Source organism: Xiphophorus hellerii, chromosome 7, assembly GCF_003331165.1.
Source record: "Xiphophorus hellerii strain 12219 chromosome 7, Xiphophorus_hellerii-4.1, whole genome shotgun sequence".
NCBI classification, from domain to species: Eukaryota; Metazoa; Chordata; class Actinopteri; order Cyprinodontiformes; family Poeciliidae; genus Xiphophorus; species Xiphophorus hellerii.
Genome location: NC_045678.1, coordinates 18,583,662 through 18,596,665, shown reverse-complemented (window position 1 = coordinate 18,596,665; position 13,004 = coordinate 18,583,662). Strand labels below are relative to the sequence as shown.

At 38.0% G+C, this 13,004-nt stretch overlaps 1 protein-coding gene across 1 annotated transcript; it reads left to right on the top strand.

The window, feature by feature from the left end:
* The first annotated feature begins 5,435 nt into the window (after positions 1-5,435).
* tbr1b (T-box brain transcription factor 1b) lies at positions 5,436-9,117 on the top strand. Its single transcript, XM_032566660.1, has 6 exons — positions 5,436-6,155; positions 6,409-6,563; positions 6,771-6,892; positions 7,063-7,221; positions 7,550-7,611; positions 8,170-9,117. The coding sequence occupies exons 1-6, from the start codon at positions 5,461-5,463 to the stop codon at positions 9,011-9,013; spliced, it is 2,037 nt and encodes a 678-aa protein (XP_032422551.1). The 5' UTR covers positions 5,436-5,460; the 3' UTR covers positions 9,014-9,117.
* The last annotated feature ends 3,887 nt before the right edge of the window (positions 9,118-13,004 follow it).

The following is a 13,004-nucleotide window of genomic DNA, read 5'->3' as shown; positions in this document are numbered from 1 at the left end:
GACAGATCATTTGACAGATTTTAATATTGGACAATAATCATTTGATTAACTATGTTTTCTGGCAGATCTGCGCTATCACTTAGTGAAACTATTATTGTGCACCTCCTCGTTATATTATTTATATACAAGTGTTATATCTATCTCAAAAAGGTATATATAATATTACTGCCTGTAATATTGTTTCAGCCAAAAACAATATTACAGGCAGAACAAATCAGTGAGACAGTGATGGAAGAGCCTGGAGAATGATGGCTCCCATGTTAGAGTTCCTGGTAAAAAGCATTGTTGACCCATATAACACTAAGGTCTGTGTTGCATTTGTCAAAAACTATCTTGACGATTCCTAGGACTTTTGGTTTTGTACAAACTGATAAGACACAAATCCAACTTTCTGGAAGGTGTGAATGTTTTAAATGTTTCTCCACTCCAGCACATCCACACATCCAATAGAGTTATTCAAAATACTCAGCTTTTATTTGGAAAAAGTTGTCCAAAGTTTTGTGTTTATATTTCACGGCATGTTAACAACGGATTGAACAATTGTACCAGCTGAAAAAAGTGTGGCGGACACAGGGTATAGATACGTGAAGTGTTTACATTTTTGCTGTAATCTGTCTTGTGGGGGGACTGGATACCTGAATGGCCATTGGGTCTTTAAGCATTAATATCTCATATAAATACATGATACAGTCTGTCTACCTGCCCACCTTAGCTACCTTTAAGTAGCTAAAAAAAAACACTCTAAAATTCAGGTTCTGAAGTTCCCTAGTCAAACCACATAAAATTCATTAAGATGCCATAGTGTTTATGGGCCTAAACACCAATCAAATGTGGCTTAATTAAATAATAAAATTAAATAAATCCCCTCATAATGATGTAAAAGAGTGCCACCTCCATCTTTGTCTGTTATCTCAAAAACTCCTTGGCAGTTGTTAGCCCCAACAGATCATTATTTAATCACTGTTTTTTTTTTTGTATTTACTTATTATCTGATATTTAAATTACTTTGATCATCTGAAACAGTTAGGTGTGACAAATAAAGCAAAAGCAGAAAAAATCTGTAAGGTGACAAATAGTTTTCCACAGCACTGCATAACAGGCCTGCATGTAGACATGTAAATATATGCATGTATGCACATATTAGCATTAAGATCTTATATTTTTTAAAATATAAATAGCTATAGATTCTGTTCATGGTGAGTCACTGCATTATGCTCAGCTGGTCAAATAAGGCTCTTTGCAGAGACAGGAGGCAGCCATCCTAAACTGCACTGCTCTACATCTCCCCAAGGACAAAGCTGGCCACAAGCATAACAAATGAGCCTCCTCCTCTTTGATTATGTCCACTGGTTGTAGCTGAGGTAATAAAGGGAAGACTTAGTCTGATAAATAGGGGCACCGGTACCTGGGGAGACGCACGAAGTTGCTGCATGGTTGATTCAACAATTGGTTCATGGGAGACAGAGAGAGAGAGAGAAAAAAACAGAAAAAAAACAAGCTCACTTTGCTTATTAAAGACCAGCAATGGAAGTGAACCATAATCCTGTAATGAGCAAAGCAGAGAGTGGTCTCTTTTCCTTAGGCACAGACAAGCCTGTGCTTGCATGTTTCTCAGAAATAGATTGCTGGACCCAGTAGCCCTTCTGTAATGACCCCTCTTGTTAGCTTTAGAGATTCATGGCTGTTCATTAAAGATATACCATGGTGGGCAGTACCACAGCGAAATAGATCTTTACTTGTGTTCCTTTTTCCTCAGATGATTTAGAATATCTTGTGCACAGTGATTGGCCAATCATACTGCAGAGCTGGTCAACCTGATAAGACAAGTTATAGAATAACTTTTACCTACATTCTAAAACATTCTATAAACTTTCTGGGGTAAAAATAAACCAAATTGGGTTATTTTGCATGTCCAGTCTGAGGGTTGACTAAACACAAGTTCAGGTTATGGATATGACCCAGCTACCGGGTTAGATTTTATATCAAAAAATGGGTTAAAGTGACTGGCAGTTTGAGTGACAAGTCATTTTTATGTTAACGTAAAAATAGAACAAATCCTTAAAAATGATCATATTAAAAATGACAGCAATATAATAATGTCTAATTTTATTAATTGAATATTAAAATCTATATTGTCGACACCTGCCTGTCCATTGTTCAGTATTTGCAGATTCTTTTCTGTGGAACTTAACTATAGATTATTTGCACTAAAACCGACTATTTATGTTTTTATGTATGGCATATCTAAACTATTCAAAAGAAAGTGCAGCTTGAGAAGCTAAAATACCAAGGAGCAATGGATGGCATTTGCAATCAGCCGATCCAGGTGTGTGTAATTTCTTTGCCACTGATTGACTGTACCCCCAAGAAAGGAAATAAGGAAGTATTTGTGGATTTGAGCTATTTGTGGGTGGCTATGGTGCCTCGCCCCTGCAAATACCAGGGATCCACTATACTCAGAATATAACTCCACATGAATTTTGTCTACATTGACTTTCCCACCAATTCTTTGGTCCGCATACCTCCAGCATGCCCTAATTACTTGCAAGTAAAAGAGCAATGTTAGCTTAAGTAATCAAACTCTGTGTCTTACCATTTCTTTTCACGTCCTGTAAAAGAGCTTTAGTAAACTCTGATCAGTATGGAGTGTCTTACTGTCAAATTAAACATCCAAAAGACCTGGATGTGCAGTGATATTGTAAGCACACACAGTGATTAGGGGGACAAAAATAAATGGAGTGGGGAGAATTACAAGACGGGGGAACTAATTCAAACGGGACAGAGAAAAGGTTCACACAACCTAAGGTGAAAAGCAGAAATAGAATGGAAAGAAGTCGCACAAAGCATGAGGACAAAAAATGTAAAATGAATAGGTAGAATGAGCAAACTATTGGGCAATAAAAAAAATGCAAATAAAGTTGACAGAAGGTACAAACAGCCAAGTGAGGCAAATGAATGAGAGGCAAGGTGCAGCCACCAATGGAGGACAAACTCAAATTAAGAGGAGAAAAGATGCACATTGTGAGACAATCACACCAGAACAAACAGAAATTGCAAATAGTAAAGAGTGCAAACTTTCTGCACAAAGTGTAGTGGGACATATGCAAAGGGACTGGGGAGAAGGTGCATACATATGCCAATGGAGGAAGGAGAGGATGCAAATATCACAGGTGGACAAAAGCAAATGGAGTGTGGAGAAGGTGCACACAGTGTGGAAGGGCAGACACAAAATGAGGTGGGAGAGGATCCACGGGGCCTGAAGGGACAAATCAAAATAGAGTGAAGGGAAGTTGCACACAGAATGGGGCAGACAGCTTGTGTTGGTGCCCAACCTGGACTACTTTCTTCTACACTGATATTTAGTTACACATCAGCTTCACGATTTGTTGACTTTGTCCACATCGAAAACAATTTTTCTGAACCATTTGTTGTGTTGGAGCTTTCTAAAAACCTGCCTGTGAATAAAATATCATTTGTAGAAATTCATTAATACACAAAACATATAAAAATTGATGCATGGAGGCATTCAGATAAAACTCCCTGTTGTTGAGTATGTCAGTAGTTAGCTTGTCACACCATCTATTTCAAAATTATACAATGGTCGGTTAAACACACAAAATCAAATCAAAACAACATTATAAATTTTCTTTATACTTATACAAATAATTAATATGCTGAAAAACTTTTATGAAGAAAACAAACAAACAAAAACAACACAACACTGGTTAATCCTTGTAAAAGGACAGTTTATGTTTTCTACCCACCACATCCAGGCCAGCCAGGGACCATTAACCGCCACATGTTGTACATGTTTAAATCAAAAAGCAATTAGTCTGAACAAGATCTCTGTAAAATTCTGTAATCAAAAACTGTAAGAAAAATGTTCCACTAAACATTTTCTGTTTAAGTCCAGTTTTGAAGTGAATCATTTTACCATTTACTTCCAACTTACTCCCCACATTATCGGTTAACTTGTCAATGAAGGTGTTTGGCTGCAGCTGCTTCTTCTGTGACTTTTGCCCAACACATTGCAACAAACCGCTTTAAAGAATCTGTCTGACAACATAAAGCCGGCTCAAAAAGCAACACATCATTAATTAAACAAGTTAAAGCAACTCTCGATGGTCTCGGTTTATAGATTTTTAACTATAGAAACTTGAAAAACTCTTTACTTTGTAGAACAACAATTCACTAAGAAAATAAAGCACTGGGGAAAGAAATAGCCAACCAGGGGCCCTCAGCAGCCATATGTTTCGCTTGTGGCTCCGGTGGGTCTTGTTTGCACTGCTAATGAAGGGAAAGCATTGGAATTACATCGCTGTAAAAAAAAAAAAAAAAAGTGATCGAAAACCGCAAGAGAACAGCTAAATCAACTCCTTTACCGTCAGATTCCAGATTTGAAGTGAATAATTTTAGAATTTACAGTTAAACCACGCAGGATTATGAGTCAACTTATTGAAGAAAACTGGAAGGTGTCCACCTGCAGCTGCTTTCTCTGCAACTTGTTCTGTCTTCTCAATCAGATCTGATTCATTTAGATTTAATCTGCAGGGGAAACTAATTATTTCCTCGGCAGATTGTCAGATTAGATTATGTAGTTTTTAATTACCAATTTTAGGAACATTTCATTTAATTTGTTATTTGAAATATATTTCATGAAAAAATTGTTTTTCCCCACACGAGCCTCTAATTACCATTCTTCCAATTACCTCTCCAAAAAAGCACTGGCCAAATTAACTAAATTGTTGCACAATGACTCTTAATGGAGAGCATATTTTTTTGTTTTTCAGCTCCTCCACTGGGCTGCTGCCTGCTCTTGCCTCTTATCAGTGCCCAGCTTCCTAACTTTCAGTGAGTATAAAATATTTACCAGCGCTGGGACTCATCAACACATCTTCAGTGGGACGCAGTGATTTCACGCCATATCACAAGCATTTTAAGGCTGCCTGTCATGGACTGTCATTTTTGGCATGTTAATAATAAATCCCGGTTTGCTTCGACAGACATACTTTGGCACTCATGGTGCATAAATAGGTAAATAACGCAAAGTAAAGGTAAATAGCGTAGCCGAGAGAGAGAGAGAGAGAGAGAGAGAGAGAGAGAGAGAGAGAGAGAGAGAGACAATAGCTTTAATAATTATGATATTTTATGTCTTTCTTATGAATAGAAACAGTCGGAGTCCTTATATGTTTTAATCACATAGGCCCGTGTCACACTACAAACAAATCACTTTGTTCACAGCGCTCCTAATTAAGAGCTGTCTAATTAAATTACAGTCCTGAGTTAACCAATAGCAGCGGTTGTTTCATTAGGAAAGAGCGCAGAGTGATGGAGAGAAAATCCATCCTGATTGCAGGATGGTGTCAATTGGCTAATTTGCCGCCTTCCTTACTCCAAGTCATGTTAGATTAGGAGAGGCGTGTGCAAAAAGCCTGTAATATAGGATGAGCTAATAGAGCTATGCAAGTGGAGCATTGCATCTCGCTGACGAGTGAAATCTCAAAGAAATTTATGAATGTGGGCAGTGGCTTTGCGAGCTCCAATGGATCAGAGGAGCTCTCGTTGCAGGACCATCCTATTATATCTGCAAGTGACAACCTGGAGAGAAGTTCACCTCTGAAAAAAAACTCCAGGGAGATGACGAATCAGTCAGAGGCAGACAATTTCCCCGACTCCAAGGACGCGTCGGGGGACGTCCAGAGGGGCAAACTCTCTCCTGATCTCCACGGAGTCTCTGACATCCGTCATAATTTCGATGGATCTGCAGGAGAAAGGTGCATCTTTTCTCCGTCCGCCCAGCCGCCGTCAGTCTCCGCTGCTCCCACTGCCATGTTTCCGTACCCGAGCCAGCATGGACCGGCGCACCCCGCTTTCTCCATCGGGAGTCCCAGCCGCTATATGGCCCATCATCCGGTCATAGCTAACGGAGCGTACAACAGCCTTTTAACCAACACGTCTCCGCAAGGCTACCCGACTGCGGGGTACCCTTACGCGCAACAGTATGGACACACTTACCAAGGGGGAGCTTTTTACCAGTTCTCTTCGGCGCAGGCGGGACTAGTACCGGGGAAGGCGCAGGTGTATCTGTGCAACAGGGCCCTGTGGCTGAAGTTTCACAGGCACCAGACAGAGATGATCATAACAAAACAGGGACGGTAAGTTGGTGAGCATGGGGATGCTTTACAAAAACAAAAAAAGGATTTTGTCGATTCTCTAAAAGAAGTTCGCTTAGCCCCTCCACATTAACAGTAATAGTAAGAATGATAGTAAAACAGAAAATAAATAAAATTGTTTGGACTTAGTAAAATTGACAAGGAAAAAAAAGAAGAAATCAAAACAGTTGGTTTTTGATACATAAAAAAAATCTTAAAATATTCTATTTTAATTTTAGATTATTTTTCTCTGCAGACGAATGTTTCCCTTTTTAAGCTTCAACATTTCTGGCCTCGACCCAACCGCTCACTACAATATATTTGTGGATGTAATACTCGCTGATCCGAATCACTGGCGATTCCAAGGAGGAAAGTGGGTGCCGTGTGGGAAAGCGGACACAAACGTTATAGGTAGCCTCATCCTTATTGTTATTATCTTTTATTAAAATAATCATAACCAATAACATTATCTACCAAATTTAATATTACATTTTGTCTTTAATTTTGTACCTCTATTTTTGTGCGTTTTTTTTTTACAATTGTTTTTTTTTTTTTTTTTTTAATAATATTGCTTTATTTTATATATCTTTCTGTTTATTTATTTACACATTTTTTAAGGAAACAGAGTTTACATGCACCCGGATTCACCAAACACCGGCGCGCACTGGATGCGTCAGGAAATCTCGTTTGGAAAGCTAAAGCTCACCAACAACAAAGGTGCCTCCAACAACACAGGCCAGGTAACACCCGCAGTTCATTTTATTTTCAATCCACTTTTCCTGTAAGCTTGCGTCATTATTCGCAGAGGTGCCTTGGCTCAGTGTATGATAACGAATTTGAAAACAGCAGCGTGATGCTTGAATCATCTTTCTAAACTTTGAAAGTGAATTTCTTCCATCGAAACCTCCAGATGGTGGTCCTCCAGTCGCTCCACAAGTACCAGCCCAGGCTCCATGTGGTGGAAGTGAACGAAGATGGGACAGAGGACACCAGCCAGCCGGGAAGAGTCCAGACTTTCACCTTCACGGAGACGCAGTTCATCGCCGTCACCGCTTACCAGAACACTGACGTACGGACGCTTATCTGTTTGAGACGAGATTCAAATTCTGCTGTTGCACATCTTATTTACTTATTTTATTCTTTCGGAGAAAACAAGCAAAAATGCTAATATTAACATGAGAAATAAAAAAAATAAAAAATCAAGGTGAATTTTTGTTCACTTGAAATTTGTAAATAATTAGTTTCAGCTAGGTAATTTCCCTGTTGTGTTTTTCGTTTTATTGTGCTGTTGTCTTACAATAACAATATTTAAGCTTTCATCCTTAAATTTTCTGTTTTTATTTTATTCATTTTTTTTATTGGAAGAAATAAAATATGTTTTTTTTTTCTTCCTGCAGATTACGCAACTGAAAATCGACCACAATCCGTTTGCCAAAGGATTTCGGGACAATTATGACACGTAAGATGATTCGTTTTAATAATTTGTTTTTCGTTTTAAATTAAAATATTTATTCTGCTATGCTTTCAAAAAGCTTTCATAAATCTTTATTCATCTCTTCTCCAGACAACTGCAATTTAAAAACACGGTTTGCATCATCCGAAATATATTTTTTATGACATTTACAAGAATAACAATAGCATAAGTAGGTCCAATAGGACTGTAAAAAAAATTCCAAGAAACAAATTGCCATGTTCAAAAATGTAATAATTTATGAGGAACTTTGCTTCTTCTTTTGAGTGTTCCGTTAATTCGGGAATTTAAACTGAAACCATCTATTTATAGAATAACTTCTGTTTCTTCTCAAGTAGTCAGTGTGTATCAGAATGTATGTATTTTTGTATTATGAAAGAGAATTTCAATGACAATTGGAAATGACAATTAGATCTTCTGAGATTAAAATATAACTGGTCCAACTCACGGGATGTCCGTTTTCACAATTTTCTAATTTTTTGAGGAGCCACCATTACGCACAGCTCAGCTCTGAATTGTTTCTGTTTTTCTCTCCATCTTTTTCAGTGTATACACAGGCTGCGACATTGACCGCCTAACTCCATCACCGGGTGACTCTCCGCGCTCACAGATCGTGCCGGGTGCGAGATACGCCATGCCCAGCTCCTTCCTGCAGGACCAATTTGTCAGCACTTATGCCAAATCTCGCTTTCACCCTGGCGTGGGGACTGGTCCTGGCACGGAGCGCAGCGTCCCACTCGGCAACAGCTTGCTGTCCCCGCAGCAAAGCGAGGAGCCCACTGTTGCCACCCCCCCGCAGCGTTGGTTTGTCACCCCTGCCAACAACCGACTGGACTTTGCCGCCTCGGCATACGACGCCGCCGATTTCGCCGGTAACGCGGCCACCTTGCTGTCCTACGCAGCGGCCGGAGTAAAGGCTCTCCCCCTCCCGACAGCGGGCTGCTCCAATCGGCCTCTTGGCTATTACGCAGACCCGTCTGGCTGGGGAGGACGCACGCCACCGCAGTACTGCGGCGTAAACAGTAAATCCAGCTCGGTCTTTTCCTGCTGGCCGACCAACTCCCTTGGAGGCAGGGCGGGCACCAACTACCTGTCGGAGGAGGGAGACTCCATCGCGACCGAGAGGTCACCGATCGGTGGCTCGGAAGAGACCAAACCCAAAGACATCACATCAGAGTCCAGCTGGATAGAGACGCCGTCGTCGATAAAGTCGATTGATTCCAGCGATTCTGGGATCTTTGAACAAGCCAAAAGAAGACGGATCTCCCCCTCTGCCACCCCGGTCTCAGAGACAGTGTCCCCGTTAAAATCCGAGCTGCTGGCACCGAGAGAGTGCGAGAAGAACTGTACAAAGGACATTGGTTACTACAGTTTTTATCCTCACAGTTAGAACAAATCTATCTATCTATCTATCTATCTATCTATCTATCTATCTATCTATCTATCTATCTATCTATCTATCTATCTATCTATCTATCTATCTATCTATCTATCTATCTATCTATCTATCTATCTATCTATCTATCTATCTATCTATCTATCTATCTATCTATCTATCTATCTATCTATCTATCTATCTATCTATCTATCTATCTATCTATCTATCTATCTATCTATCTATCTATCTATCTACACACTGTTGAGTCAGAATCATTGTATTTATGTTCATAATGTATATACTGCTGGACATTTGTGATAGTGACTGTTTGTACAAAACAAACAAACAAAAAAGAAATCAAGCATAAGATTAAAACAGTCAGTAGTATTTTAAAGAGCGACATGTCTTCTGTTGAGTAGCCTCGACTGTTAGTAACTAAAGATATTTAGGAATCTGTACATGACATGGTTTTGTGTAGCATATACTGGCATAATAATAATCTCTGTCAGTGAAAAAAAAAAAAAACAACAAATCTGTATTTTATTAAAGCTGTAGGCTTCTAAAGGTTTTAAAAGCCGATCACTGCTAAATTGATGATACATGTGGTACAAGACGTTTTAAATGTTGTAGATTTAGGGCCTTCTGTTTATCAATTCTGATTGATTTCAGTCAGATTTTTTTCATAGCCCCTATATACTATACTCTTGTGAAAATGACAGTATTTGTTGTATCGTGACTGAAACATAATAAAAAATGTCGGTGTGAGGCTTGCTTAATCCGTTGCGGTTAAAAGAGTTTGCCTTTTTTTTTGGTTCAAATCTAACAGTTATTGTTCTTTTTTAAAATTTTAATTCATCATTTTGCGTTTTTACTAAATTCTTAAGAGCGCTCGTTTACGAAAACAACCAAACACTTGATATCTGAATGATGGATTAAAATGATCCTGCTTAGTTTTAAGGCATTTCTCACCTTTGTTCTTTTCTTTTCTCGCATACGGAGCCTTTTCTACAACCTTTTTTTAAAAACAGGTATTTGTTGCTTGGTCTTCCATAATTTCACCAACTACTACCACAACATTAGAATGAATATGTTTTCCACTTGTCTCGGCAAAAATGAAAACAAAGAAATGGAAAGAAAAAAAGAAGCAAAACTACAAACGAGGAAAAATAGTTCGGGAAATCCGTAAATGAGGGAATTTCTAGACATAAAACTCTACTGAAACTAAAAATGTAACTCTACAAAAGATATAAGTTAAATATGTTTTTATCTTTAGCGCCACCCATTTTCTACTTGTTTTACTGTTATTTTTAAAGAGAGAAAACCCCACAGAACGATGCTGCCACCACAAAGTTTCAGCGTGTGATGTTATGACAGCGCTGACCGTATTACAGATTTTATATGGAGTTCTTTTAGTTCCTGGGCAAGAGTTAGAAAACAATAAAAAACCAAAACAAAAGCAAAAGAAGTACAAAAGACAGACCAAGAAATATTAAGCCACAAAGTATGTGATTTCATAAACATGTTGAGCTGAATCTTACTTTCAAATGTCTTCCGTATGGTCCAACTCATGTTCAGGCATGTTATGTTGCCTAATTTGATTGATCTGAAAATAAATTGAGCACTGATGTCCAGTCAGTGTAATAAAATGTACAAATACATTTATTCCTAGATGAAAAGTGAAGCGCAATACGCTCAACATTCAGTTAATTAGCATTCAGTAAGAGTAAACGCTCCCAGCTGTCAATAAGAGGTGTGGCATTTAGCTTCTCGCAGTGCTCACTCTGTCATCCAAAGGCCTTCCCAGCCATAGGCAGCAGATGGCGATAACTGTGTGCTGATCCTTTTAAAACAACCCGTGTCTTCAGTTTGTTGGTCAGGGGACCATTCCAGAGGTACGCCAATTTTTTTATTCCCTTAATTAAAGTTTTAATCAGGAATATGTTACATTTTCTAGCTCTGCCTCCGAGCATTTAGCTTTCTCCTCTGGATGCAGCTACACATGGATAGTGATCTACACCAGATGGCGATCCTTTACTATTTATGTCAGTCAAATGGATTCACGCTGGGCGGAACGCTCAAATGTTTTCAGACTCGGTCCAGAAGCTGATGAACTCTACAAAACGCGTGTAAACATAGAACACAGTTATGGAAAATACATGAAAAACAAAACAAAAAAAACCCCCCAATATTTTATTGATAGTCTTTAGAGCAATATTACAGAAGTCTTTTGTGTTTTTAGAGTGAATTTATTTATTTTTATTTATTCTAATTTCTAATTGAGTATTGATTTGTGTCTCATATGTTGTTTAATGCAAGTCTGACAGTTTCTTTAGACGCATTTCATTCTCTTTCCTTGGTTTTAAATATGTTTCTACAATTACTGTGATTGTCTCTGACATTTTCAGTTAGCTGCTGATGATACATTTCAGATTCTTATAATTATTTTTGATTTATTTCAGCCTAATTCGCTTGTTTTAGCATGCCATCAGTTTTGATGTTGTCTTTTTCCCCCCCTTTTTTTTACATCCATTGCTACAGTCCTTTTGTAGGTGTTTGTTTAGACTTATTGTGAATCTCTTAGATATGGTTTTACGCATTTTTATAAGGTCAATTTAAACATGAATTGCACTTTAAACAACGCCCATATTTCAATCTACTGATCTATATGTGATTCTAATTTAGTTGGTGTCAGATGAAGGAGTAATCTAAGATACGGATAGAAGTTGTAATCTACTTCTCAACCAAAGAGGGCGCCACATTCCTTTTCACTATTATCATTTACTGTACTGTCACCTACTGTTAACTCAGCAGGTGAAAGTATCTACGAAATTGAAAATAGTGGTAAAAATACTTGTATATTTATTCATTAAGCTGAGAAAATAACAATAAAAAATGGATAGGATGAATAATGTTGCATGTGATGTATACAGCTCAGATTTAGGACTGACTTCAAACTTGACTTCAGTGTTTCTCTCCAATTTCAAACACAAAAAAGCTGTACAGCACTCTGTGGGTCTGTGGTATTATGAACTCAGCTATATGGACAATCTTGAATTTCTGAACTTACAAAGTCCAACTTTGATAATACAGAGAAAAAAATACAATTTATGAGCCAAGTAAGTTAACCTGTGAAGCTCTTAGGGACACTTGGTTTTGTTTCAGTAGGTTACTAACAGGGCCAAAAGAAAATCAGCTACTATACACAACTGGTTGATTTCTCAGGTTGCACTTTTTAGTTAGTGTACACATTTGTTTTGTAGCTATAAATGAACTAGTAAACAGAGGATGCATTGACAAGTTAATATGTCAGGGTTTTTGTTTCCAACTATGACTCAACTGTTTACTACATAAAAACAGCCTTGCTTAGGACTTTGATAGTAATGCAGCAGTTTGGTTTACTGGGATTTAAGCTTCTACTGGGTAGAATAATGTACTACTTAACACAAAAGTGTTACCATGAGTGATTTGAACTGGTGCAGCAAAAATATTAAACTAGTGTAAGCAAAATGTCCAGCTGCAGTGGACATTTTGCTTACAAAAAGTAAGCAAATGCCATACCTTTACTGCTGGATCACTTTGAATGGATTATAAAACAGCTATAAGACTATTGGAAACAAAATAGGGACATATTTTTAGGTTGCTCAATTGAAAAGTTAATTTAATCTGTAAATTAATTGACTTGTCTTAGGCTGCAGATTAAATCCACCTAAAGATGAGACGTAAAAGTGTTGATGTATTTATTTACTGTATTTCTTGCTGCTGCAAAGCAACAGAAAAACACTAAAAAGATTTTGTCAATTTAATTAACTTAAGATTATGCTTTTGTTATTTGTGGAATTTGGCCAGAAACTGAACATTTTGCCCCACCGATTGTAGTTTGACTTTAATGTTGCTTTAAACAAATAAAAATACGAAGAAAACGCAAACTGGGCACCGAATCAAGCATCACTCCAGCCTTTTCTGCTAAAATCGTCCCTGTGAGTCAGAGTCTATTAAAAACCAG

Coding starts and splice junctions, on each gene's coding strand:
- tbr1b (XM_032566660.1), top strand. CDS start 5,461: ATGCAAGTGGAGCATTGCATCTCGCTGACGAGTGAAATCTCAAAGAAA. Junction 6,156..6,408: donor ATCATAACAAAACAGGGACG/GTAAGTTGGTGA, acceptor TTTTCTCTGCAG/ACGAATGTTTCCCTTTTTAA. Junction 7,222..7,549: donor CCGCTTACCAGAACACTGAC/GTACGGACGCTT, acceptor TTCTTCCTGCAG/ATTACGCAACTGAAAATCGA.